Here is a 27,392-nt window from a genome sequence, read left to right as displayed (position 1 = left end):
ATTCTTCAGGAGATCATATATAAATCCATTATCCTGTACATATCTTTTAAAGAAAGTTAAGACTTCTAAAGGCTTTTTTTACAAGAAATGTACAGGATATTTTGTCTACAGATGATCTCTAAAGAAGATTCCAAGTGCAGAAAAACCTTTAGAGGATATTCTGCCTATAAATAATTTTTTAAGGGTCCTCTGTCTATGTGGGACAATTGAAGAACTTTGAGGGATGGAAATCTTCTATAAATTAAGGACCATCAAGGGCACTTCTATAACAAAAGCCCCTTAGAGGCCTTCTGTAAAAAGGAAAAGTTTCAAGTTGTCATAAGAAGAAAACCCCTACAAATGACTTTAAGCATAGAAGATCTCCACAAGCCTTCTTAAATATAAGACTTCGTAGAGATCTTCTTTATATTAAAATGTCTCTTAAAGCTCGATAGGAGGTCTTTAAGTTTTTTTTTCCTACGAAAAGAAGACCTATAGAAAGTCTACTGCACATACAGAAGAAGAGAAACTCCCCTCCCTCATGGAGAATACGTTTACATATTATTTGACCCATGGTGGACCTTCAAAAGATTCTCAGGCGATATAAAACTTCAGGAAAATATTCTATCTATAAAAAAAACTCTTTAAAATGTTTCCCTATGTAGGCAGGTTTACTTTGAAAGACCCTGTGTAGATTAAAAGTTTTTAAAAGTCGTCCAAAAAGTCTTATATTTGTACCTGTTAGTCTTATATTTGTATATTTGTACCTGTACCTCTAGAGTTTATACAGTTTATGATAATCATCCAGAAGGTCCTCTGCAAAAAGACGAATTCTAGAACTTGAGTCTGTGGAAAACCTAAACACGGTCTCTCGGTTCCGCCTTTCATAAATTTCTTGTCCAACTAAAAAATATCTCCAGAATACTTAAAAAAGGCCTTCTGCATCAGAAAGTTTTCTTGTGACCATCCACTCAGAAATTCTGTTGATAGCTTTCCTCTAGAATATTTTATACCTTAAGGAGGCATATAGAAAATCGTTTACTTATAAAAATCCTTTTGAAGATCCAAAGATTCTCATGAGGATCCAAAGGACCAACGGTTTGAAAAGAATCTGTCTAAAGAAGACTTCCTGGGGATTCCTGCTTCTCCTCGGGAGAATATTTTTCCGTTTAAGCCCTCTTGAAAGTTTCCAGCCGACAAAAAGTATTTTATCTATATAAACGAGATCTAGAAAATCGTTTGTAAATAGCAGTTCTCCCGTGAGTCCCGAGTACACGAAGGCCTTCTATAGATTTTCTATCGGTGTATGATTCTTAAGATATTTTCCCACAATATGCAGTCCTTTTTAGAAAAAAAAAATACGTTAAAAATCAATAATTTCATTCGGGCCGAACTTTGGATACCCTTGGAAGGAATTTGGAAATTTTCAAAAAAAAAAAGAATAAGCAAATAAAAAAATCTGGTAAAATTTTAAAACCAACCAAATACAGGCAGTTACCGTTATATTGGGGTCCATACGAAGACGTTGACTCGCATAGGCAATTTTATGTCGCAGGCTGTAACATCCGTATCGAAATGCAAACACGAAGTTTAAAACAATTCCGGAGAAAATGTAACTAAAATCATCAAAATGCCGAATATAAGAAGATACCGATATTTAGGGGCTATACGAAGACCTACATAGACAATTTTCTGTCATAGGCTGTAGTACCCATTAAGAAGATCTGGTAAATAATGTCGCTAAAATCATAATAATACCGAATATGGGGAGGTACTATTATATGGGGGCTATATGAAGACCTGGGCCTGTATATTATTTATATCCATCAAATAGAAATATAGATTAGGTATTGGGCAGTCATCGCAGCCTTGAGGCTGGAAGAAATGTAAGTGTGGACCAATAAAAGTCGCACATCATACCATCAAATAGTTATACAGGAGATTCAATAGAGGGAACTATTTCTCATCTAGCGAGTATGCCATATGAAAGTTAGGGGAGACAATGGGGCTAGGTATCTTTATAGAGAACCTGGACACGAAAATCTCTCTCCACCTATAAAATCACCCTACGTTGCCTCAGACGGAAAATTAGCTGTCACAGGAACGCTTAACTGGTGTACAGGGTGAGATGAAATAATTGCAATTTTTACATTTTTTTAAATTTTATTGAATGAATGCAAAAAAATTCAGAAAAAGCATCAAATTTTAGAATAAGCTTAGATTTGTTCGAATTGGTCACCTTTGGCACGAATTATGGCCTTCAAACGGCCAATGAAACACACAACGTCACATGCTGCCCGAATGTGGCTCTGCGGTATTTTGGCCCATTCCCGGCCAAGTGCTTGCTTGAGGTGATCGACACTTTGCTAGTTTTTAGTGCCAACCTTGCTTTCCGAAATACTCCAGACACAACAGTCCAACGGATTGATATCCGGAGATTTTGGTGGTCATTGTGCGCTGGAAATGAAGCGAGGAACCTCATTTTGTAAACATTCTTGGGTGGCGCGTGATGAGTGCGATGGTGCTGAGTCCTGTTGGAATGTCCAAGGTCTGCGACCAAAATGTTTGCGTGCTCAAGGCTTTAATACACCCTCCAGAATATTTTCGCGATAATATTCGGCATTTTTTCTGATGCCACCGTCGATTATTACGAGTGGAGACCATCGGCTGTTATGGCGGCCCACACCATCACATCACCATGGCCGGCGCTTGAGTTCTGGTGGCCAACCGAAGGTGCACAATTTCAGCTGACCTCTTTGGCAAGTAAACACGATCATTTTCTTTGTTTACAAAGTGCTGGACAACGAATGTTTTCTCATCGGAGAAAGCCAAATTCGGCAGTTCACCAATTTCGGCGAAGCGAAGCAACTCTTTAGCTCTTTTGAGTATATTTTCGCGGTTTAAGTTCTTGCATTTTCAATGGCTTTACCCCGAGCTCATTTTTCAATATATCCCAAATGAAATATTGCCATATGTTCGGCTCACGAGCCATTTTTCGGCCACTGCGACGCGGGTCTGAATCAAGTCGCTTCTTAACTTGTCGAACCATTTCTGCTGATGTTGCTGTTTTCTTCCGTCCATTTCCTTGACGTCGGGCTACGCTACCCGCTACCAATATCACGGTAACAAGCGTTGGCAGGAGACACAAAAGATTTATTCACATTTAAATGCTGGAGTTCTCTAACGATAGCCACTTGTTGTTTTCCAGCCAAATATAAAGAAATGAATGAAAATGAATTCCATCATGGATAACTTTTTTTCTGGAAAATTCTCACCAAAATGTTCTCTGTACGCTTGTAAACAATAAAATGAGCTGTCACTGGAATAATTTTAACAGCTGTCGGACGATCGGCTTAGAAATGACAACTGTCTGAAATTAGTTGCAGTTTTTTCATCGCACCCTGTAGAAAGTAGAACTTCCAGAGGTCTTCCATAGGCAGAAGACCTCTCAGAGAAACAACGTGAACACAAATGTCTTTTGCAAATATATCATGGGGCTCCAACGCATAAAATATGAGCTTGTCAAGAAAATTGTTTAAAAATGTCTTAAAATTAAGCCCTTCGAAGGGTCCTCTGGAAACCCGGACAGCCCCCAGGAACCTTTTAACAAAATCCTCTTTACAAATTTATTATAGGTAGAATGTCCTCTAGAGATTTTCTACATATAGAATATTCTTTAGGAAATCATCTATGGATCAATTATTCTGTACAGATCTTGTAAAAAGTCTTCCAGAGGCCTTCCTTAGATGTGAGAATTTTGAGGAAATGAAAATCTGAAGACCTCCCGAACACATCTACACATATAGGACCCCCAGAAGCCTTCTAGATGCAGGGAACCGTTCAAGTTTTTAAGACCCTTAGAGGTATGTTAGGGAGAGAAGATCCACCAGAGGTCCTCCAGAAATAGAAAACCTCTTCTTTAAATTGAATAACTTTGAGTGAATGAGAATCTGTTATAAATAAAAAACCCATATAAAAAGGAAACGTTTCAAGTTTTTTTAAGGACTGTCAGAGGTCTTTTAGAGAGAGAAGATCCACCGGTGGTCCTCCAGAAATGGGAAACCCACTAAATGACTATGTACATCTTCCACAAACTATCTGATAGAGAAGAGTTCCTTTTGTTCTTCTCAGAAAAGAATTTGTACGGATTTTCATTGTATAAAAAACCTCTAAAAACTGTTCTCTCTACAGGGGGTCTCTGAAATATTTAATGGTTAAGGAAGACCTTCGGCTTGATGTCGATTTGCATCCTCAACCGTCTCCGAGAAAACTAGTTGATCTTCTCCTGGAAGACCCGTGTGCCTTCTCCTAGGAATACCATTGTCAAATCGACACCCCCTTTCTTGTCCTTTTTTATAAGTTCCAAAATCGAAAAGTACCTATCCCTCATGCAGTTCTAATAGCCAAATAATTGTCTGTAAGCTGTTTTTTTTTTTTTTTTGTTTTTGATAAACTGACCCAATTTTCTAATCCCCCCTCGTAACTAATTCATGGTAGCAATGAAAACATGCATTCAGCCGAATGCATTGCCTTATGACTTAACTATGTGTGCGAGAGTTTTGCGTGAGCTCTGCCATGTCCAAACAACATCACGACTCACCCATGCACACACACAAACAAACATATGTATGTATGTATGCCTCTGTATCTCCGTTGGAGTGTGGATGATTGGATAGATGGTTGATGGTTGGATGAATGCATGCATGGCTGGTTGGCTGGATGACTGGATGTTGTTTGGTGCATGGAGGGATATTATTCTGGAATAAACTATACATACACACAATAGAAACCCAAACACACATACACACTCTCACACTCACTCTGTGATACACTCAGCACGACTGTAATGAACTGTAAACTTCTCTTCGGGGCGAAGAAAATTTTACTTATTTCTGGCGATTGTGCGCCGGCAAATAGTTTGTACAACGCTCTGGAACGGAACGGTACGTTTCTATAAAAATCTCGGTTAGAAAGAATAGCTGGAAAAACAAAATTCAAAACATATTTGAAAAAAAAAAGAAGAAATAAAAAAAAAAAACAAAACAAACATTGTGCTCCTTTTTTCCGTCTGGCCAAAACAATACACAAAATTTCCCTCAAAAGAGAAGTTTTTTTTTTCTTCGAAGTGAAAGATAAAAAGAAAACGAAAAGAAAGCAAAAACAAAAAAACACGGCTTTAAATTGTCAAAACATACAACGAACGAAAAAAATTGCCAAATCTCTACCCACCGAGACAGCAAATCAGGGCCGCCTGCTGTTGGAGTACAGTAACTCAGCTGGCCGCTACTATTTGACTTCGACGCGATAGGAAAAACTAAAACAAAAAAACAAAGAAAAATAATTTAACGGAAAATTTAAAAATTCATATTTAAATGATTAACGATCTCAAGTGACCAAAAAAATAGCTATTGATTTTTAATAGAAAAAAATTAATTTAAATAAAACTTCATGAAGCTGCAACGTTTATTGGAGGAACAATAAAACAGCAGAAGGAGCTTATAAAGTGAGTGTAAAAAATTTTGAATAATATTTCAAAAATTTAAATTGAAAATAATTATCCTTTATGTGGATTAAAAAAACTCCCAGCAGATACCGACATTTTTTTTTTAAATCCTACGATATAAGAGTTCCCCACTTTTTGAGAATTATTTTTTTTAATTGTTTTTATTTTTTTTTTTATTATTTTTATTATTATTATTATTATTATTTTTTTTTTTTGTGAAAATGACATTTTTATTAAATACAAATATTTTTTGTGAAATTTCAATGAATTTAAAGTAATTTGGCATTTCTTTCCCACTTCCCCACTTTTCTTGAGATTTTAGTTTAAATTTTTAAAAATTCCATTATTACTCCAGAAAATTGCTTTTCATTTAGTAATCATATGTTTTAAGGCATTTGAACCTAATTTCTTAAAGAAAAGATCTAGAAAATTTAATTGGGGATTTTTTGAATAATTCATGGGATTTTGGGGATTTTGGTTTAAAAGCGGGAAAATTAGTATTTTTATCCTGGAAATTATTTTGGAGGCATTTGAACCTAATTTCTTGAAGAAAAGATCTAGAAAAATTGATTGGGGATTTTTGAAAAATTCATGGAATTTTGGGGATTTTGGTTTAAAAGCGGGAAAATTCGTTTTTTTATTCCGGAAATTATTCTGCGCGATTTGAACCTAATCTCTTGCAGAAAATATCTAGAAAAGTTGATTGGGGATTTTTGTAAAATTCATGGGATTTTAGGGATTTTGGTTTAAAAGCGGGAAAATTGTTTTTTTTTTTATTCTGGAATTTATTTTTGCGCCATTTGAACCTAATTTCTTGAAAAAAAGATCTTGAAAAATTAATTGGGGATTTTTGAAAAATTCATGGGATTTTGGGGATTTTGGTTTAAAAGCGGGATTTTTTTTTTATTCTGGAATTTATTTTTGCGCCATTTGAACCAAGTTTCTTGAAGAAAAGATCTAGAAAAATTGATAAGTATTTTTTTGTGAAATTTCAATGAATTTAAAGTATTTTGGCATTTCTTCCCACTTCCCCATTTTTCTGGGATTTTAGTTTAAATTTTGAAAAATTTCATTTTTACTCCGGAAAATTTCTTTTCATTTAGTAATCATATGTTTTGAGACATTTGAACCTAATTTCTCGAAGAAAAGATCTAGAAAAATTGTTTGGGGATTTTTGAAAAATTCATGGGATTTTGGGGATTTTGGTTTAAAAGCGAGAAAATTTATTTTTTTTTTACCCTGGAAATTATTTTTGAGCCATTTGAACCTAATTTCTTGAAGAAAAGATTTAGAAAAATTGATTGGGGATTTTTGAAAAATTCATGGGATTTTGGAAATTTTTGAAAAATTCATGGGATTTTGGTTTAAAAGCGGGAAAATTAGTTTTTTTATCTTGGAAATTATTTTTGAGGCATTTGAACCTAATTTCTTGAAGAAAAGATCTAGAAAAATTGATTGGGGATTATTGAAAAATTCATGGGATTTTGGGGATTTTGGTTTAAAAGCGGGAAAAATCGTTTTTTTATCCTGTAAATTATTTTTGAGGCATTTTAACCTAATTTCTTGACAAAAAAAAAAACTTGAAATTTTTTTTGGGATTTTTTAAAAATTCAATATTCACTTTTCCCGAATTTTAGCTCGATTTTGGGGAAAGTGGATTTTTATCAAATAAAAATATTCATTATGATTTTCAATTCAAATTAAGAGGTTCTACAATGTTTTCAATTCGTCAAATTTCACTTCCCCACTTTTGGGTATTTTGTTGGGGATTATTAATTGGATCTTCAAAAAATGATTGAGCTTCTTTCCATTATTTTTCTATTCATTTTCATGAGCAAATTTTATTTATAGCTTCAAATCGGCCAAATTTACAAATCCCCACTTTTGGGCATTTTTACCAAAATTTGGGAATTTTTCGTTCAATGTGTAATTGATAACTTATTTTATAGTTATTTTATTGAGCATGGCTCCAAAAAATAATTTAATATTTAAAAAACTCAAAAATTAAACTTCCCCATTTTTTGGATATTTTTAACAAAAAGTTGAGAAATAATGATTAAAGCATTAAAATTACTTGATCAATATTCCTATTATAGTTTTGAAGGTCAAATTTATGACTGTTATTTTTAATTTGTCAAAATTCCTCTTACCCACTTTTGGGTATTTTCAAGCAAATTTTTGGAGAATTTTTGTTTAAACCCCAAAAAGGTTTTACATTTCCTTCTCTTGTCATTCTTTTCATTTTCGTGACCAAATTTATATTTTTAGCTTCAAATTTACACATCCCCATTTTTGGGCATTTTTACCAAAATTTTTGGGAATTTTTAGATCAATCCGCTATTGATAATATTTTATAGTAATTTTAATGTGCATTACTCAGAAAAACAATTTAATAGTTAAAAAATTGGAAAATTAAAATTCCCCACTTTTGGGTATTTTAAACAATAACCTGGGAAATAGTGATTAACGCATAAAAATCACTTACTCTTTATTCTTATTATGGTTATGAAGGTCAAATTTATGACTGTTATTTTCAATTTGTCAAAATTCCACTTCCCCACTTTTGGGTATTTTCAAGCAAATTTTTGGAGAATTTTTGTTTAAACCCCAAAAAGGTTTTACATTTCCTTCTCTTGTCATCCTTTTCATTTTTGTGACCAAATTTATATTTTTAGCTTCAAATGTACACATCCCCACTTTTGGGTATTTGTACCAAAAATTTTGTGAATTTTTAGATCAATCCGCTATGATAACATTTTATAGTAATTTTCATTTGCATTACTCAGAAAAATAATTTTAAAGTTAAAAAAAAAAAAACTCGAAAGTTAATCTTCCTTACTTTTTGGGGATTTTAAACAAAACACTCAAAATTGTCGAAAAAACTAAGAACGAGTTTTTAATAATTCATATTGGGTTTCTGAAGACCAATTTGTAATGGTAATTATTTAAATTGTCAAAATTGCTCTTTCCCACTTTTAGCCATTTTCGACCAAATTTTTGGGGAAATTTTGTTTAACCCCCAAAATATTTTTAAGCTTCGTTTATTCACTGTTTCCTTTCATTCTGGTGGCCAAATCTATAATTATAACTTTAAAGTTGTCTAAATTTACAAATCCCCAGTTTTGGGTATTTTTACTAAAAATTTGGGAATTTGTTTGCTCATGGTAACATGTTTGTTTGCTATTGTTAACATAAAATAATTATTCTCAGAAAAATAGTTTAATAGTTAAAAAAAACTCGAAAATTAAACTTCCCCACTTTTTGGGTATTTGGAACAAAAATCTCGGAATTGTCGACAAAGATTAGAAATCAGTTATCAATGATTTATATGGCGTTTCTGAAGGTCAAATTTATGATTGTAATTATTTAAATTGTCAAAATCGCACTTCTCCACTTTTGGGCATTTTCGGCCAATTTTTAGGGATTGCCTTTTAACCCCTAAACTAGTTTAAAACCACATTTTTTTAATTTTGTCTTTGATTTTCCTGGCCAGTTTCTAATCATGGCTTTCAAATTGTCTTATTTGCTCATCCCCACTTTTGGGTCTTTTTTTATCAATTTTTTGGGGATTTTTGTTTCAGTCTAAAAATGTTGTTTTAAGGTTTTTCTTTAATTTGTTAAAAAAATAAAATAAAAAATATCCCATCAACAAACATTGTTTCTCTGCCTTTTGGGGTATTTTTGGTCATTTTTTTCTACCCACCTTAATGTCCCTTAAAATGTGGTATATTAAAAGATGGTTCCTTTGCATATGTTTTTGCATCCCCGTTGTTTTGCTCCCACAAATATGTATGTGTGTCAAATTTCGCATAAATACGACATTTGTGTGCCACACAACTGTCTGTCTGTCATTCTGTCTACTTGTCTGTCATGCCTTTTGCATTTAAACGCGGTTCCTTTTTCCAATCTTTCTTGTTGCTGTTGTTGTTTTGTCTTTTGGTGTCATCGTCATCATCACAGTCGTCATCATCGCCGATGTTGTTGTTGTGGGGATACCACCAGCAGTCATCTTTCTTTCTCGGCAAAAAGGTTATTCACATTTCTGTGTTGCCGGGCTCAAAGATTAGTTTTTCTTTCATTTTTCTTTTCTCCTTTTTTATATTTCTGCTTCTTTAACAAAGTACCAACACTGAGTTTTCCCTTTGGGCTAACGACTCTAGGGGGGCCGACAAGACAAAACGAAACGAAAAGAAATAAAACGTTTTCAAAAGTAGTTTCTGATTTCTTCCTTTATTTAGTTGAGCTGCCGTTGTTGTTGATATCTTTTTTATGTTGTTTTTCTTTTTGTTGTTTTGGGCAAAACAAAACCACTAACGGAACCTGGAGTAGTGCAATACAACAAATTGCCTTTGCTGTGCTTCTCTTTGTGATTAGTCACTAATCATTAGTCTCTTCATTTGGGGGCTCCCTTTTATAGAGTCCCTCTGTTTGGTGAGTGTGCCTTACCGTTAATGCTCTTTAATATATGGAGTGGTTGGGCATAAGCTCTTTAGTTAAAGATATGGCGTGCATTGTTTTGAAGATGCTCTGTAAGTTATTTCTATTTCCCTTAGTTCAAGAGTATTAATAACGGACTTTTATAACATTTGGAGTTATATAGATTCCCTTGTGGAGTACTGGTAATAAAGAGTGAGAGAGATGTATTTTCTCTTTGTGAAATTGCATTGACTACACAGAGAAAAAGCTGCAGCCATGTTCGTTTTAAATAAATACGTTGAAATACGAGGATTTATTAAAAAGTTTAGAGGAATTATTTGAAATATTGAATATTAAAAATAATATGGAGAAAATTGTTAGATCTGTTACTTAAAAATGTATTTATTTTGCTTAAATTATACATTTGCTATTTTAACAAAGAGGTAAATGCATAATTCAAGGTATTCACATCGTGCGCCGCTCTTGTTCTACACCTTTTTAAAAACCAATGCGTTCAGTGCTTGAATTTTGATGCAAACAAAGATTCTAATTCTAATTTCTCATAACATTTCCTGAAGTGAAAGACGAAAAAAATTGTGTTGTTCCAAATGTTGATTTTGATTTTTGGAAATTTTGCCATTGGCATATATTTTTTTCAAATATATTATCATTTTGAGAAAATTTACGCTTTCAGCTCTAAAGTGTGATACATTAAATGGATCATTGTGAAGTTCTTTTTGTATAAAATTTCTAATTTTTTATTGTCTTCGAATATTTTATTTCCGATAAAATTAATGTAATCGCATATTTTTCGCATTATATTGCTCTCGAATTAATTTTGGTTAAAACTATTAGTTTAAGAAAAGTATAAGTTTTTTAAAGAACATTTGTGGGTGTGTATCACTCATTTGCTCATTTGTCGACGAATAACTTAAAAAAATTCCAAAAACTGCCTTCAAAAAATACCGCACTAAGGAAATCCGCTAAAAGGGTGCTATACAAAGACGTGGTCCTGTACACGCAAGTTTTTGTCATGAGTTTTAGTGCCCATTACGAACTTTAAATTCGAAATTTAAAATAATTCCGGTGAATAATGTCCCTAAAATCATCAAAATACCGAATATAGGGAGATATCGTTATATGAGGGCTATACGAAGACGTGGTCCTACAAGGACAATTTTCCATTATAAGTTGAGGTACTCACTGAGAACTTTAAATTCGAAATTTGAAACAATTCCCGCGAATAATGTCCCTAAAATCATCAAAATACCGAGTTTAGGGAGATATTGTTATATGGTGACTATAAGAAGACGTGGTCCTAGATAGACAATTTTCTGTCATAGGTTGTAGTACTCATTACGAGTTTCAAATATGAAATTTAAAACAATTCAGGCATAAAATATCGCTAAAATCATCAGAATACCGAATATCGTGGGGTATCGTTGCATGGGGGTTATACGATATCGTGGAGCTATATAGACAATTCTCTTCCAAGGAATAAATTACTTAGAGGGAGCTCCTTTTGTGGATTTTCAGAGAAATCTATTGAATATTTTGGCTACAATCGTCAATAACACCGAATATCGGGCTGTACCAAGTTTGAGATAATTCTATAGAAAAATTTAGCTAACACCATAAAAATGCCGAAAAAATACGGACCTAAAATTTGCCTCGGCAAAATTTTATCAATCTTTTATTTCGTTTGAAAGCGACACTGAATTTTATGCTGATCAAGAATATATATAATTTGTGGGAGCTAACATCCATTTTTTCGAGGAGTTACAAACGGCATCATAAACTTAATATGATCTCCATTCTATGTATGGTGGAGGATATAAAAAAGTATGGGAACTCAACAATTATGTTTATCTTACATCACCCACACATTGGCCATACCGGCAGTTTTCCCTTTTTTTTTTTGATACTTTCTGTCTTCCACTTTCCACTTGTAAATTTAAATTAAGCCCCTATGCAGTTATTCAACCTTAAATATTTTTGTTCCAGGTGAATGACCTCCTACCAAAAAAAGGCTAATTATTTTCAACTTCTTTTCCAAAAAATCACACCTTTTTAAATTAAATACATCTTAACTTAATTGAGGAAGTGATTAAAGTCAATTCTCTTGTTATCTGCTCCCCAAAAAACAATTAAGAGAAAGAATAGAGTACTTAATTTCTTTCGGTGCATAATGAGAGAGAGCAATAACCCCACAATCATAAAGAGAAAATTAAAGCAGAGCCTCATACACGTGCAATGGAAAACTGCCATTATAAAGAATAAATAAATTTTCTTCTTCCATTTTGGATATTAACAAATATTTTCTAATTTAAAATAATTCCAAATTATTCCCAAAATCCCATATTCGCCCCTCAATTGTTGCCATACACAAATGAATATTTACATATTTCCCTTTCCCCTATCTCTCATTTGTTTACATTTCTCATTAAGAGTGCAAGTGCATTAGTTTGCATATCTCTCCATTTGCTGATAACTCTCACTCGCTCTTTCTCTTCCTCCCTTCAAAAGCAAACCGCCACGATCTTTGGTGTTTTGTTTATACAAATTTTTCAACACTTGCATGTCAAAAAAAAGACGCAATGCGTGCTGATGTAAATAAAACAATAATAAAAAAACAGAAAATTCCTAAAATTCCCGAAAACTGAAAACCCAAAATTATCTTCCTGCGGGAATGCGGCCAAACAAACGACAAGTGTTTACTTAACACACAAACAAACCGCAAATGAATAACAACAACACCAAGTAAACATGAGAGAAAAGAGGGGGAGGTTACATCAAATGTCTCCCGAGTGATAGATTGGGTTTGGTGGATGCCGATGCCGACGAAGACGACGCCCATCAACTGATGCGTGTGATATACCACATGTTGTCCATTTGTGATGTGGTGGCGGCGGTGCATCACTTTTTCGTGATCAGTTGGTGTTTTTATTGGAACGTGTTAAAGAAGAGGTAGTGGCCTGGTATACCACAACATAAGGGTCTCGGTCAAATGTTTTATATCTTTCATTTCCGGCATAATTCTGTTTCAAATCAACCACCGTCATCATCATCACTCCTGGGCAACACGGCCAGCCCACACATTGTTTGTTTGGAATAAAATATTTCATCAAGTGTAAGATACACACATAAAAATTCAAATGAAACCCTAGTGTGAGAGTGCCTACGAGAGTGCACGCACGTTTGAGGGGCATAGAAAACTCCATGGAGCCAGACGGACCATAAAGCCTTTCAATGATCGTTAGATGATCGTTCTTTGCTGCTCTTGACTTTGTTTATAATTTTTTACTACCTCTGGAATTTATTTCCTAAGGATCGGTTTGTTGTTGTGGTTATATGTGAGAAGAGTATTTCTCCGAATTCCCATATATCTGTTGTTGTTGTTGTTTTTTAACGGCCATTGCCCAAGTGTTTCTCTCTTTTTTTTTTGCTTTGGGTAAACAGTTTGTTTTGTTTACATCTGTGATATCGATGATGGCTTGGTTGCTTGGTATTTTTATCGATAAATTTGTGTCGCATGTCATTTGAGACCTAAACAAATAAATTGCATGCCAGAAATTTTTATTATTTATGGGAAAACAAATGAGAATTTTTAATTGGGAACACGTGCATAAAAATTGGAAATATTCCTGACTAATTCTATTAAAAGGTAAATCTATGAGAGAACTTCTAGTCTTCTCGGAAAAAAACTTTCTGCTCTTCAATGAGGAGAACTCTTGACCTTTTATGAAAGAGACCTTCTGATCCTCTATGAGAAGACTTTCTGGTATTTTATGAAAAAGACACTCAGGTATTCTAGGATAGAATTTTCGTTGTTCTAGGAGAAGACTTTCTGGAGGAGAAAAATATATAGTCCTCTAGAAGAAGACCTTCCGGTCTTCTATGAGAAAACCTACTGATTTTCTATCAGCCGAACTTCGGGTCTTCTATCAGAAGACCTTCGGGTCTTCTATCAGAAGACCTTCGGGTCTTTTATCAGAAGACCTTCGGGTCTTTTATCAGAAGACCTTCCTGTCTTCTATGAGAAGATCTTCTGTCTGGTCTTCTATGAAGAAGACCTTCTGGTCTTTTAGAAAAAGATCATTTTGTCTATTATCAGAGAAGACCTTCTGGTCTTTTCTACGAGGTGTCTTTCTGGTCTTCTTCGTAGGAGAACTTTGGGGCGTTTTTGAGAAGACCTTAGATCTTCTATGAGAAGACCGGTTGATCTTCTAGGAGAAGACTTTCTGGTCTTGTTTGAAAACGTTTTCTAGTCTTCTATGAGAAGATCTTTGGGTCTTTTTGGGTAGACCTGTGGGTTCTCACAGCGATTTCTGATTTTCTATGCTAAGACTTGTTGTATGGTCCGAAGAGTTTTGCCTTTTTTGTGTCCTCATTTAAAATGGAGCTCAATTGTGAACAACTAAAAACCTATAGCGAGGTTCTCTATTCCATTCTTGTTTTCGGAGGTTTTTTTTTTAATTGGCGCCTAAGGTTAGCCCATGAATTATACAGTTCTCAAGAGTAACTCAAACTTATGGCGAATTCTGCTATTTTATTTTAATATTCGGCATTTCTTTCCAAATAATTATTGTGGCCTGTGCATGGCGCCCAACGTAAAACAACAAACTGGTGATTTCTGAGTTTTGGCGTTTTTTTTGGCGCCCAATTGTGAATGTCATTTTTTTATTTTTCATTTTAAATTTCGTCATTTTTTCCGAACATTTATTTTTGGCGCCCAATGTAAAATAATGGACTGAAGGGTTCTTAGTTTTTGCGTTTTTGTGTTCAATTCTGAATGGCGCCCAATTGTGGATAACTGAAATCCATGACGAGCCCTAATGCTATTTATTTTGGCATTTTTCAGAATTTTTGCGGCATATGCAATGGCGCCCAATGTGAAGTAGCGAACTGAAGAGTTTTGAATTTTGGCATTTTTAAGTTCAGTTTCAGAAATGCCGCCCACTTTTAAATAACTGAAACCCATAGCGAGGTCTTTTATTTAATTTTAATGTTCGGCATTCCTTCCAAATATATTTTGCGGTACACGTAAAATTATGGCGCCCAACGTAAATCTGGTAGTTTTATGTCATCGTTTAAAATGACGCCCAATTGTGAGTAACTAAAGCCTATAGAGAGGTTCCTCACTTTATTTTAATATGTCGAATATTTATGCGGGATAATGGCGCCCAACGTAAGCCAACAGACTGAAGGGTTCTGAGTTTTGGAGTTTTTGTGTCCACCTTTGAAATGGTGCCCAATTGTGAGTAACTAAAACCCATAGCGAGGTCGTCTTCTATTTTATTTTAATTGTCGGTATTATTTACGAAATATTTATTGGAGCAATGCAATGGCGCCCAACGTATGGCACTGAACTGAAGAGTTCTGAGTTTTGTCGTTTTTGTGTCCACCTTTGAAAAGGCGTCCGAGGTCCTCTATTTTATTTTAATTATCGGTATTTTTTAACCAAATATTCCTTGCACCAATTCAATTGCGCCCAACGTATGGCAATAAACTGAGGAGTTCTGAGTTTTGGTATTTGTGTGAATGGCACCCAATTGCAACTAGCCGGAACCTATAGTTGCCTATTTCTATTTCTAAGTTTTTGCCATTTGAAATGAGCAAAAATGGCAAAAACTCCAAACTCTTCCACTTCACGCGTAGTTTTACGTTGGGCGCCACTGCAAAGGCCATAATAACTAATGGAAAATCAAGGATCTCGCCGTAATATTGCCTAATGGCTAAGAAAACCTTCCTAACTTCCCATTTGTTGTCCCAAAATGTTGCTGTTGTTGCTACTCAAAATTAACCTTGGCCAGTTGATTTCCTGACTCTCTCTCTCATGTCAAGGTTTGCCACCTTTCACATTTTCCCCTGAAATCCTCCGATAATGGCATTCAAATCCTCCACTAAGGACAATGTCTGCTGTTAACATTTTTGACATGACATTTGGATTTAGTTTCCAACCAATTACACTTGTAACGATTGTTTCGCAATTAACTTGCAACCAATTTTGAGTCAAAACGTTGCTTAGAATTCGATAATTTGCAGACACAGGTAGCATTTGTTGCATGACAACAACAATAGCAACAACGACGATACTGTGACTTCCCAAAAATGTCAGGGCATTGATAATAATGGCCAGCAAATGACAGCAGGAGGCGTTCCAAAGTCAACCGCCAAAAAGGTGCCGCACGTAAACAACATTAAATTGGCGCCACGGACGGAATAGCAAAAAACATGATGTCGCATTTTCCGTTTTTCCATAATTTACAACAAAACAATGTATGCGGTAAATAGTTGTTGGTATGGCAGTTTTTCCATTCCATTATGGAGGAATTATGTTGCCGACGACGACGACGCCGCCGTTTTTTTCCATTTCCAGTAGCCGGAGCAACTGAAAATTGCAAAAAAAAAAAAAAAACGCCAACAATATTTAATGCCAAGAGGCATGCCACCAAACTCCTACTTCCATTTACAGTTAATGGAGAATTGGTTGGGATGTAACATACTTATGATACCATACATATACATATATACATATGTTTGTATGTATGTACATACCATATTCGATTGCATGGCTTTGTGTGTCGTGCAGTTAATGGCAATTTCACTGGATTTTAATGATTCCTCAAAAAAAACGAGGAAGAACGTACCAACAACAACCACAATTTCATGTGGCTCCACCATTGCTATTGATGGAGTTGCAATCAAACATTTGAAATACAACAGCCAAACAGCCGAACAGCCTGCAATCAATCGATCGCTCCAACGACCTCTCGGCTGCTTCCAGATCATATATGGCCAGTAATAAATTACTTTGGCCTCATTTCCCATTTTTTATTTTTTTTTTTTCAAAAAATAGTGATGATCTGTTTGATTAGCCCAATTTTTTTCGAGATTGCATTCCATGAAAATCTCCGAGATAATGGAGGAGAGAAGAGGAGGCGTTTCGTTTTTTCGATTTTATTTCAACGTTTGTTTGATTTTCGGTTCATTTCGGGTTAATCCGTTTCAATGATACTCCCATCTATACTTCGGGTTGTTGTAATCGCTGCTGTTGCATAGAACCTCTTTGGACTATTTAGTGGCATGACATGTTGCGTGCATTACAACCGTTTGGCGGTTTTTATTTTTGTCTACTGATAATTCCAGTTTTTTTTTTCTATTTCCCAATTGTAGACTTAGTATTTAGCCCCCACTCTTCCCTTCTCTTCCTCTCAGTGGCCCTCTGGATGATGTCAAATAGTGGGGTGTCATCACCACCAATGATGCCCAACAAATTCTTGTTAATTACATAGTCAATCCGAAGATAAGATGTTGTTTGGTTGCCTGAATTGTTGGTGGCTGTAATTAATTAGGCTGTCTTTTGAACTTTGTTTTAAAGTTTGTTTTTGGGAAAGGGAGAGTTGGAAGAACGGGAAGGCTGTCTACATTCTTCAAATAATTAATTGAAAACTACTTAATTAATTCCCATGCCCAGTTTTTAATTTTGATCTTCTAACAATACTGTCTTGGATTTCTAATAGAAAAGGCCTCTAGGAGGGAAGACTGTGAGAAAATTTCAAAGACATTGATCCAAGAGAACTTCTTGGACTTCAAAAGAAGAATTTATGAAGCCATAGCGAAGTAATTTTAATTTTTGAGATTTTTTTTGGAATATTTATTTCGCCATATGCAGTGGCGCCCAACGTAAAAATAAAAGAAATTTGGTAGTTTTTTGTTATCGTTTAAAATGGCGCCCAATTGAGTAATAACTAAAACCTATAGAGAGGTTCTTTACTTCATTTTAATATATCAAATATTTATTGCGGGATATGCAGTGGCGCCCAACGTAAAAAAACAGACTGAAGAGTTCTGAGTGTTGGCGTTTTATTATTATTATTTTTTTTTTGTGGCCACCTTAGAAATGGAATTCAAATGAAAACAACCAAAAACTAATATCGAGTTCCTCTGTTTCATTTTAATTTTTCGCCATTTTTTCGAATTTTTATTTCGGTTAAAATAAAATAAATTAGAAAAGCCGACCAATTGAAACCAATCATTTTAATTTCCGGGTTTTTTCCAATATTTACATCGGTCAATACAATGGCTCCCAAGGTAAAATAACGCCCAGAAGAGTTCCAAGTTTTGGCCTTTTCTGTGTCCACCTACGAAATGACGGTTAATTGTGAGTAGGTGAAACATATATTGAGGTCCTCTGTTTCATTTTAATTGCCGGACTTTTGGTTTTTTTTTCAAAATATTTATTGAAGTCTATGCAATGGCGCCCAATGTAAACCAATGAACTGAAGAGTTCTGAGTTTTGACGTTTTTGGGTCCACCTTCGAAATGGCGCCAAATTGTGAGTAAGTAAAAACCATGGCGAGATCCTCTATTTTATTTTAATTGTCGGCATTTTTACCAAAAAAATCATTGCGGCAATGCAATGGCACCCAACGTATGGCAATCAACTGAAGAGTTCTGTGTTTTGGCATTTTTGTGCATCACGTTACCCATTTTCATCAGATTCAAATAATTGGCGGATTTTTTTCTTACAAAAATGACAAGCAGAATGTAATGCGTTGCTAATGGATCACCCATTTGCCACATAAATTTTGTAAAGGTCAATTAGTGGCACAACGATGAGGCCTTCTTCACTGTCATGCCAAAAATAGCTTCATTATGATTGGCCTAGTTTCCACTATCCAGTGATTATTGAGTAATTAAAAATCATTTAAAAACGTATTTAATTTTTAATTCATGGTTAATTTAATTATGTTTTACATTTTTTAAAAATAGAAAATGACTATAAAGATTCGTAAAAAAGATGAAAGAACGCGATCTCAGAACTATGTGTGTAAAAGTAGGTAGCATTTATTGGTCCACTATTTCATTTAAATTTTAGATATTTTTGGAATATTTATTGCCCACCCTGTGCAATGGCGCCCAACGTAAAATAACTAAAATTTAGCGTTTTTTTTTTGTGTTCCTATTTGAAATGGCACACAAATGTGATTAACTGAATCCCATAGCAAGGTTCTCTACTTAATTTTTTGGAATTTTTTCTAAATATTCATAGCGCAAAAAAAACTAACTGCGAAGGTCTTTAGGAGAATGCTTTCTGGTCTTCTAGGAAAAGACTTTCTGATATTCTATGAGAAAAACGTCTTCTTTGTGTCGGGTCCTCTTTTGAAATGGTAACCAAAGAGGTACTCTATTTTTTTCTAAATGTTCATTGGAATGGCGCCCAACGTAAAGTAACAAATTGGAGAGTTGTGAGTGCGGTTTTTTGTAGGTAGCCAAAGCTATAGCGATGTCTTCTATTTCATTCCAATTTTTCTCTCGAAAATTAATTGTGGCGCATGCAATGACGCCCAACGTATTTTACAGGACGTTTATTGATATGTATATAATTTTTTCGAAAAATTGTTGCAGTCTATGCAGTTGCGCCCAAGGCAAAACAGTGGTTACATTTTTACTTTTTTTTCTTTAGAAAGGTGTAATTTTTTTAGTTTTATTTTTGCAATTTTCTGCATTTTTTCTCAAGTAGCGCCCAACGCACGATTAAAGTTTTCCGCATCGGGATAACGTAACCGTTTTTGAAAAAAAAAACTACAGAACGTTTCTTAAAATTTAAACGAGAAAATTGGGTTTCATTTAGAAAGGATAGGATTATTTAATTGTTTTTCCCCGCATATCGAGTTATGTTAGACAAATATCCGAAATGTTTGGGAATTAATATTAACTGGCGCCCAACGTGAAAATTGGATTTTATTGCGAAATTGACAGTATTTCTTAGAGATAGGACTATTTTACTGTTTTTCCCCGCATATCGAGTTATATTAGACAAATATCAGAGATGTTTGGGAATTAATATTAATTGGCGCCCAAGGTAAAACTGGGATTTTATTGGTAAATTGATAGGATTTCTTAGCGAAAAGACTATTTTATTGTTTTTCCCCGCATATGGAGTTATATTAGACAAATATCCGAGATGTTTGGGAATTAATATTAAGTGGCGCCCAACGTGAAAATTGGATTTTATTGCGAAATTGATAGGATTTCTTAGCGATAGAGCTATTTCATTGTTTTTCCCCGCATATCGAGTTATATTAGACAAATATCCGAGATGTTTGAGAATTAATATTAAGTGGCGCCCAACGTGAAAATTGGATTTTCCTGGGAACTTATGGATTTCTTAGCGAAAAGACTATTTTATTGTTTTTCCCCGCATATCGAGTTATATTAAACAAATCTCAGCGTTTTTCAGGGAATAATGACAACATATAAAATGGCGCCCAACGTAAAAATAGGATTTTATTGGGAAAATGATAGAATTTCATAGCGATAACACTATTTTACTGTTCTTTCCAGAATAAATCGTCGTATATTAAACAAATTTTCGAGATGTCGGGAATTATTAACCACATAGATAATGGCGCCCAACGTGACAAATTGGAGTTTATTGCAAATTGATAGGATTTCTTAGGAATGGGATTTTTTTTTATTTCGAAAAATCAATTTTTTGACACTTCACAGCAAAAATTGAGTTATTTTAACAAAATTTCGGAGATATTGAAAATAATGACAACATAGATAATGGCACCCAACATGAAAATTGGATTTATTGCTAGAATTGCCTAATTTTGGCTAAGTTTTTTGACTCTATAGACAAATCAAAAAGACCCAAATAATATTTTGGAACATTTTTTGATTTTACAAAAAAAAAAAGCAATTAAACATAAAAATATGCCATAATTTTTATAAACTTCCTACAATTACCATTTATATTTGAATTTTTTTTTTTAAAATATTAAATTGAGTTTTTCTCAGCTAATTGAGAAATCTATTGGAAAAAATCAATTAATATTTTTTCCAATTCCCTCACCAAATGACTTGCTGATATTTTCAAATACGCCCAGAACATCAATAACTAATTATGATGAAGAGATGAAAATTTGTTCTCAACTTCCAAAAAAAAAACTTACTTTCCAAACCGTTAGCTATTCAAAATGCAACAACAACACCAAAACAATCAACGATTTTTTCCAATTATAAAAAAAATGCATCATAAATCACCTATTCCCTTGACCAAACAAACTAAACGTCAGTGATTGTTGGCACTTTCCTATTTGGCCATCAGCTGTCGCTTCAGCCATTCCATTTACCTTGGGTTGTAAATCAATTTCATGTTGTCTCGGGAACTATCCAACATTGTTTCTTTCTTATCTTGATTTTGTTTTTGGATATTTTTCTCTACTCGGGAAAAATCACATAACAATTAATAATTTTCCATTTTTCCACGGAGGGGGAAATTCAAAAAAAAATATTGAAAAAGACAAACAAAAACCCAAAACAGAAAAAAATGTTGGAAAAATTCTTATGGCACACATTTGTAGCGTCTGTTGTGTTGCAACATCATTACAACAATTACAATAAAGTTTGTCATTATTTGTTACCTGGATTGAGGACAACAAAGACTTACATTCCAGGTACGGCAGGGCACACTTCAGGTAGAAAATGAAAATCTAAATGTACACACAAGCAATATAAAGACAATAAGGATTAAACCAGGAGATAACAGTCCTGTTTGCTTTTGTTGTTGGTGGTGGTGGTTAAATCCTTGCACGTACTATTTGTACAATGCATCCTGACGCGTCATTCATTTTGGGGTGGGAATGCCAGAGAACGTAGCATAATTCTTTTTAAGGACGGCGAGTGAGAGAAAGAGAGCGAGAGAGCAAGGGAGAACCCATAAATATTTGATTTTTAGGGGATGAAGATATAAAGCCGGCTTGTTGGCGGATTAGGCTAGTCATTTTAGAAGCGGCTTTTAAACGTGATACATCGATCCTAGATCGTTAGCTAAATTTCTTAAAAAAAAAAAATAAATTTATCCGAAATTTTCTTTTCCTCTCTGTTACTGCTTTAAGGTACAGCTGATCCCAAATAAACAAAAAAAACAACAACTTTACATTCAAACTAACAGCAAAATTTTCCCGCTTTCTCTCTTACAGCTTGTCTCAAGGAAAATCAATAACCCCAGAAAACCAGTAAACGTTTAGGAACACCCGTAAAAGAAGTATAACCCACAACAACCATGGGAGAACAGGAGGAAAAAGAGATCCCCCAGAGTGAGAATTCCACACAACCAGAAGTGGCCGAGGCTGAACCCAAGGAAACCGACAAAATGCTCGAGAAAAAAGATGACAAACCCAGTGCCGAGGACACGAAGAGTAAAAATGGTTCCAAGCCCACAACACCCACGGCCACAGAGAAAACGGAAAAGAAGACACCAGCCGGTTCACCAACTTCGGAAAAGAAAAAAGAGGAAATCATAGACATCCCCGAAGAGGAAAATAACGACGAGGCAACAAAAACAAATGGGGCCGGAGGTGAGGGAGATGAACGTAAAATGTCGGGTGAGGAACGTGAGGTTAAACCCAAAAAGATACCCATTGGCGGCCTGAAATTACCCGGCTTCTTTGTCAAGAACAAACCCAAGGGTGAGGGTGATGGGGCCGAGGGAGAGCTCTTGGAAAAGGAACCCAAAGAGGAAGAGGCCAAGACCGCAGAGGAAAAGACCAGCAAAAAGGAGGAGAAGCCTGGCAAGAATTTTGGCCAACGTTTGCGTAGCTTTTTTGTACGCAAACCGGCTGCCGAGAAACAGGCCAAACAGGCGGCCAGCAATGAGGCAGACAATAAAAGTGGTAAGTTTTTCCCCTCTCTTTTTTCTCCCACATTCAATTGCTAATCTCTTAATTTTCCCTACAGAAGCCACAGCCGAAGCTGCTGCCGCCGAGGATGGTGAACCTGCCGATAATCCTCCCAAGAAACGTGGCCTCCTGAATGCCATCAAGCTGCCCATTGCCAATATGGTGCCCAAGAAAAAATCCGATGATGATGTAGAGCTGGGTATGGGTAAGGCCGGTCTGGCCTCCATGGAAACCCTGGATGATTCACTCAAGGATCAAGATGTCGTCGATAAGGCAGCCGTCACCAAAAATGGCAATGACGATGTTGGCAAACTCAAAAAGTCACCCAGTGGAGAGATCAAACAGGCCTCCAGTGATGAAAAATCTCCCGATGGTGATGAGGAACAGCCCATATCGTTTTGTCAACGTTTGCGCTCCTACAAATGTTCGGTGGATGATGCTTTGATTGCCTTGGGTATCCTGCTGTTTGTCCTGCTAATTGCCGTTATTGGCTATGTATTGTCGCATGAGGGCCAAACTTCGCCTCCCATAAGGGAGGGACGTTTCATGGATGCCGTTACCGGTTGTGGCATGGTTGAGGGTCTGAAAGAAGATGGAGCCTTTGCATTCCGTGGCATACCCTATGCCGTGCCACCGGTGGGCGATAGACGTTGGCGTCCAGCCCAGACCATAGAATCCATTAATGACTGCTGGAATGGTACGCTGAAGGCCCACAACACCAGTGAGGTGTGTACCCAAATTCTGGGCAATGGCACGGTGGTGGGTGATGAAGATTGCCTGTACTTGGATGTGGTGACGCCTCATGTACGCTATGAGAATCCCTTGCCCGTGGTGGTAATGATTGGCGCCGAGACTCTGATGGGACCCTCACCGGGCATTGTTAGGCCAACGGCCAGATTTTCCCGGTCACATGATGTCATTTTTGTGCGACCCAATTTCCGTTTGGGACCATTTGGTTTCCTGGCCTTGGAAATGTTGACCAAGGACACCTATCCCCATACCTCGGGTAATTATGCGCTGTCCGATATCATTGCTGCCCTGAACTGGATCCATTTGAATATCAGACATTTTGGTGGTGATCCAAAATCGGTAACTCTGTTGGGTCACAGGGCTGGTGCCACTTTGGTTTCCGCCTTGATTACATCGAAAAAGGCAGAGGGTTTGTTTACCCGAGCCTGGATTTCCTCGGCCTCGGCCATTTTGCCCGGCAAACCATTGAGTGAATCGGAAAAGAAAAACGAAGAATTGGCCCAGGCTTTGGATTGTAAGGATGTGGCCTGTATGCGCAACGTGGAGGCGGAGAAGTTATGGGATGCCATACCCGATACCTGGTTACATTTCCCTGCCGATATCCCAGCGGCCGAGGAGAATACCACAGCCCATCATGAATGGTTGGTCTTGGATGGTGACATTTTGAAGGAACATCCTGCCGAGAGCTGGAAGAAAGAACATGTTGGCAAGCCTCTGCTGGTGATGGGAACCACCGCCCATGAGTCACACACCGAGTCACTGCACAAGCGTTTTGGCAACTGGACCGCCGAGGAGATTAGATCATTTTTGGAAAACTCCAAAATTGGAGCCTTGAATCTGACCGATGAGGCCATTCAACGTTACAATGCCACAAATTACCGGGCCTTAGTGGCCATGATCACCGACATACGTACCGTTTGCCCTCTGCTTATAAATGCCAGGCTACAACCCTCGGTGCCATTCTATGTGGTCAGCCAGGGTGAGGGTGAGGAACAATTGGCCACCGTCGATGCCGATATCCAGGCCATTTTGGGTCGCTATGAACCACATACCGTGGAACAGCGACGATTTGTCTCCTCAATGCAACAGCTGTTCTATTACTATGTTGCCCATGGCAATGTACCCTCCTACGATCCACGACGAAGAGTCATCGATGTGGGCCAAGACCCCCTGTCACAGGAAGATCATGCCAATTGTAATTTCTGGATAAGTAATGATATTGTACCGCGTTATGCTCGAGTTGATTAAATGCCAGAAAAGTAACAACAGCAACAACAACACAACATCATTCAAAAGGAATCGAAAAATAAGAAACCTAACCTCCAAAGATCTGAAGAAAAAAAAAATTAGGTGAAATGAAAAAAAAGGAGGCGGCAGCTGGCCCAAGCGCGAATGAAATGAAAAGGAAATGATGACTGATGTTTATTTAACGACTGATTTATTGATATATCTACAAACATACATACAAACAAACACACCAGGAAATCGAAAAAAAGGGAAAACTTGGAGCCTCCCACTACCCCCTCTCCCCTTTGGAGAAAAAAGAAAGAAAAAGTAGCCTAAATCCTATGAATCTCCCAGTTTTTGTTTTTTGCTTTCCCAAAATGGGCGACTTTTTGGAAGGACAGGGGGAGGACTGGATATTACCTTAAGATTCAAAATTTCCAAAAATAAATCCCTGCCCTAACCCCTCCTCTCTCTCTCTCTCTCTTAAGGGTCTAATTTAATTTTTTTCAAAAATAAACCCCTGTTCTAATCCCTGCTCTCTATTTCTCTCTCTCTCTCTCTCTTAAGGGCCTGGATAATATCCTTTAGATTAAAATTTTTCAAAAATAGAACCCATGCCCTCTACTCCCCCCCCCCCTCTCTCTCTTTGTTAAGCGCTTAAAACCCAGAATCTCCAACAATTTTATTTCGCTTTTCCAAATTTGCGGCTTTGAAGAGGAACATTTTTTGACGGAACTTAGACATCTGCCTACCCCCCCCCCCTCTCTCTCTCTCTCTCTCTCTCTTTTAAGGGCCTGGATAATATCCCTTAGATTCAAATTTTTCCAAAATTAAATCCTTGCCCTAATCCCCTCCTTCTCTTTTTCCTAAGAATCCAAATCTCAAGAATCTCCAACAATTTTACTTCGAATTTCGAAATTTGCTGCTTTGGAGAGAGACCTTCTTTGGAGGGGTCTTAGATTGGAGATATAAAATGAAAAAGGAAGTGGCTAATGTTCCCTGGAAATCCTCCCTCTCTATCTTAAGCGCCCAAATCTCAAGAATCTCCAACAATTTTTTTTTCGCTTTTCCAAATTTGCTGCTTTGGAGAGGGACGTCCTTTGGAGGGGTCTCATATTGGAGATATAAAATGGAAAAGGAAGTGGCTAATGTTCCCTGGAAATCCTCAAGCCTTTCCCCTAAAGGGGACATCATGGCATGGTATATTAATGGCAAATTATAAGGCATGGCAGGGGTCTCAATTCTTGTTCTTTGAAAAAAGGGAAAATGAAAAGTTTTGTAAAAAAAATAATTTCAAATGAAAATTTTATAAAAAAAATATTTTTCATTTCATATTTTCAAAAAACAAGAATATAGCCCCAGATTCATGGGCAACTCTGGCATCCTTCTATGATATAATACAAATTGTGTCCTGCCCTGAAGCCTGCCAAGCAGCTATGCCATCATCTCCTTAAATATTTCCCTTTTTTTATAAAATTGTATTTAATTATTTCAAATATTGCTCATTTCGAGCCCTTTCCCCATTCTCCCCCCTTCCCCTCTCCTCCCTCACCCAGCCAGCTTATTTGTGTGTATGTGTCCATTCTTCAATTCATTCTCTTCTCTCCACGAATTGGAAGCAAAATCTAATGCAAAAAAAAAAAGAAACCAACAATTTTTTGTCCTTAGTTAAGTAAGAAAAACAAAAAACAAAAACAATTTAGCATTTAACGAAAAAAAATTTTGTACATTTTTTATAAAATATAAGTTTTTAATTTTATACATGCATATATTATATAAATATTATTATTATTATTAATATTATTTTTTCATTTTTTTATATATAAAACAAAAAAAAATTATATATTTAAATAAGTTATGAACTAAAACAAAAACAAATTTATAAGAAAAAAAAAACTAATTAATTACTTATGCAAAATTTATAAATTGATATATAAACCAAGAAAAAAAAGAACAAAAACAAGAAACAACGTACATGCAAACACAACAACAACATACATATTTTTATGTAATTTATAATATGATATGAAACAAAACAAAACAAAAAAAAACAACAAATACCAACAATGATTATAATACAAACAACAACAACAATACACCCAATAAAAAACACAAAAACATACTTTAAAAGTATACAACAAAATGTTTTTTTTGTCTGATATTTATATACAAACATAGCAACACATAGATAAAATTTTGAAAAAAAATAATAAAAAATTGAAAAAAAGACACAAATTGGCAACTGGGAAATTAAAAAAAGTTGATAAAAAAAAAAATCAGAAAAATATTTAAAACTCATATTCGAGAAATTTTAAATTTAATCATGCCTTTCTCATATTTCGAAGACTTCCTTTCAATTGATAAAAAAATAAAAACAAGTTAAAAATATCAGTCCGTTTTACCGACAGATGTATTACCCTTAGCCATTTCTTTATTATTTAAATATATTTTGACTTCTGGAATAATCCAATTGGTGACCCTCTATGGAGAGGATCTCCTATATCATATTTTATAAGAGTTTTATTTATTCCAAATTCCAAAACCGGATGATCCTTTCTCATTTTGTGTAGTAAAATATTTTTTTTGAAAATTTCGACCTTTTGTGGGGAAGGTACCTGGATCCATATCCCAACTTGATCTTAGTTTGATAATAATATTACGATGTACCAAGTTTGGACGAAATTGGATACTCCCTTCGAGAGTTATCGTGGGCATCAGCCAGCAGTTGGGTTAATAAAAATATTATGATGCGTGCAATTTGAAGACAATCGGACATAAGAGTTATAATTATTCAAAATTGTGACCCTTTGTGCGGGAGGTACCAG

General features: G+C 35.6%; 2 protein-coding genes across 3 annotated transcripts in view; one reads left to right on the top strand and one right to left on the bottom strand.

Moving 5' to 3' along the window:
* The window catches only part of LOC101901793 (terpene synthase), a 197,646-nt gene that overhangs the window by 81,918 nt on the left and 88,336 nt on the right, over window positions 1-27,392 (bottom strand). The window lies entirely within an intron of this gene.
* LOC101888473 (neurotactin) lies at window positions 4,848-26,710 on the top strand. Of its 2 annotated transcripts, none has more exons than XM_011293088.3 (3): window positions 4,848-5,482; window positions 21,892-22,584; window positions 22,649-26,710. In XM_011293088.3, exons 2-3 carry the CDS (start codon window positions 21,975-21,977, stop codon window positions 24,586-24,588), a joined length of 2,550 nt encoding a protein of 849 aa, XP_011291390.1. In that variant the 5' UTR covers window positions 4,848-5,482; window positions 21,892-21,974; the 3' UTR covers window positions 24,589-26,710. The 2 variants fall into 2 exon arrangements, with proteins under 2 accessions (XP_011291390.1, XP_011291389.1); XM_011293087.3 differs by lacking the exon at window positions 4,848-5,482 and adding an exon at window positions 21,680-21,807.

The sequence above is a fragment of the Musca domestica genome, unplaced genomic scaffold (genome assembly GCF_030504385.1).
Source record: "Musca domestica strain aabys unplaced genomic scaffold, Musca_domestica.polishedcontigs.V.1.1 15, whole genome shotgun sequence".
NCBI classification, from domain to species: domain Eukaryota; kingdom Metazoa; phylum Arthropoda; class Insecta; order Diptera; family Muscidae; genus Musca; species Musca domestica.
The sequence above is the reverse complement of the archived record's forward strand: the minus strand, read 5'-3'. Positions and strand labels throughout refer to the sequence as shown.

Bases quoted from the DNA above. Each gene is read 5' to 3' on its own strand.
- LOC101888473 (XM_011293088.3), top strand. From the start codon at position 21,975: ATGGGAGAACAGGAGGAAAAAGAGATCCCCCAGAGTGAGAATTCCACA. The intron at 22,585-22,648 runs GTAAGTTTTTCC...TTTTCCCTACAG, and splicing joins TGAGGCAGACAATAAAAGTG to AAGCCACAGCCGAAGCTGCT.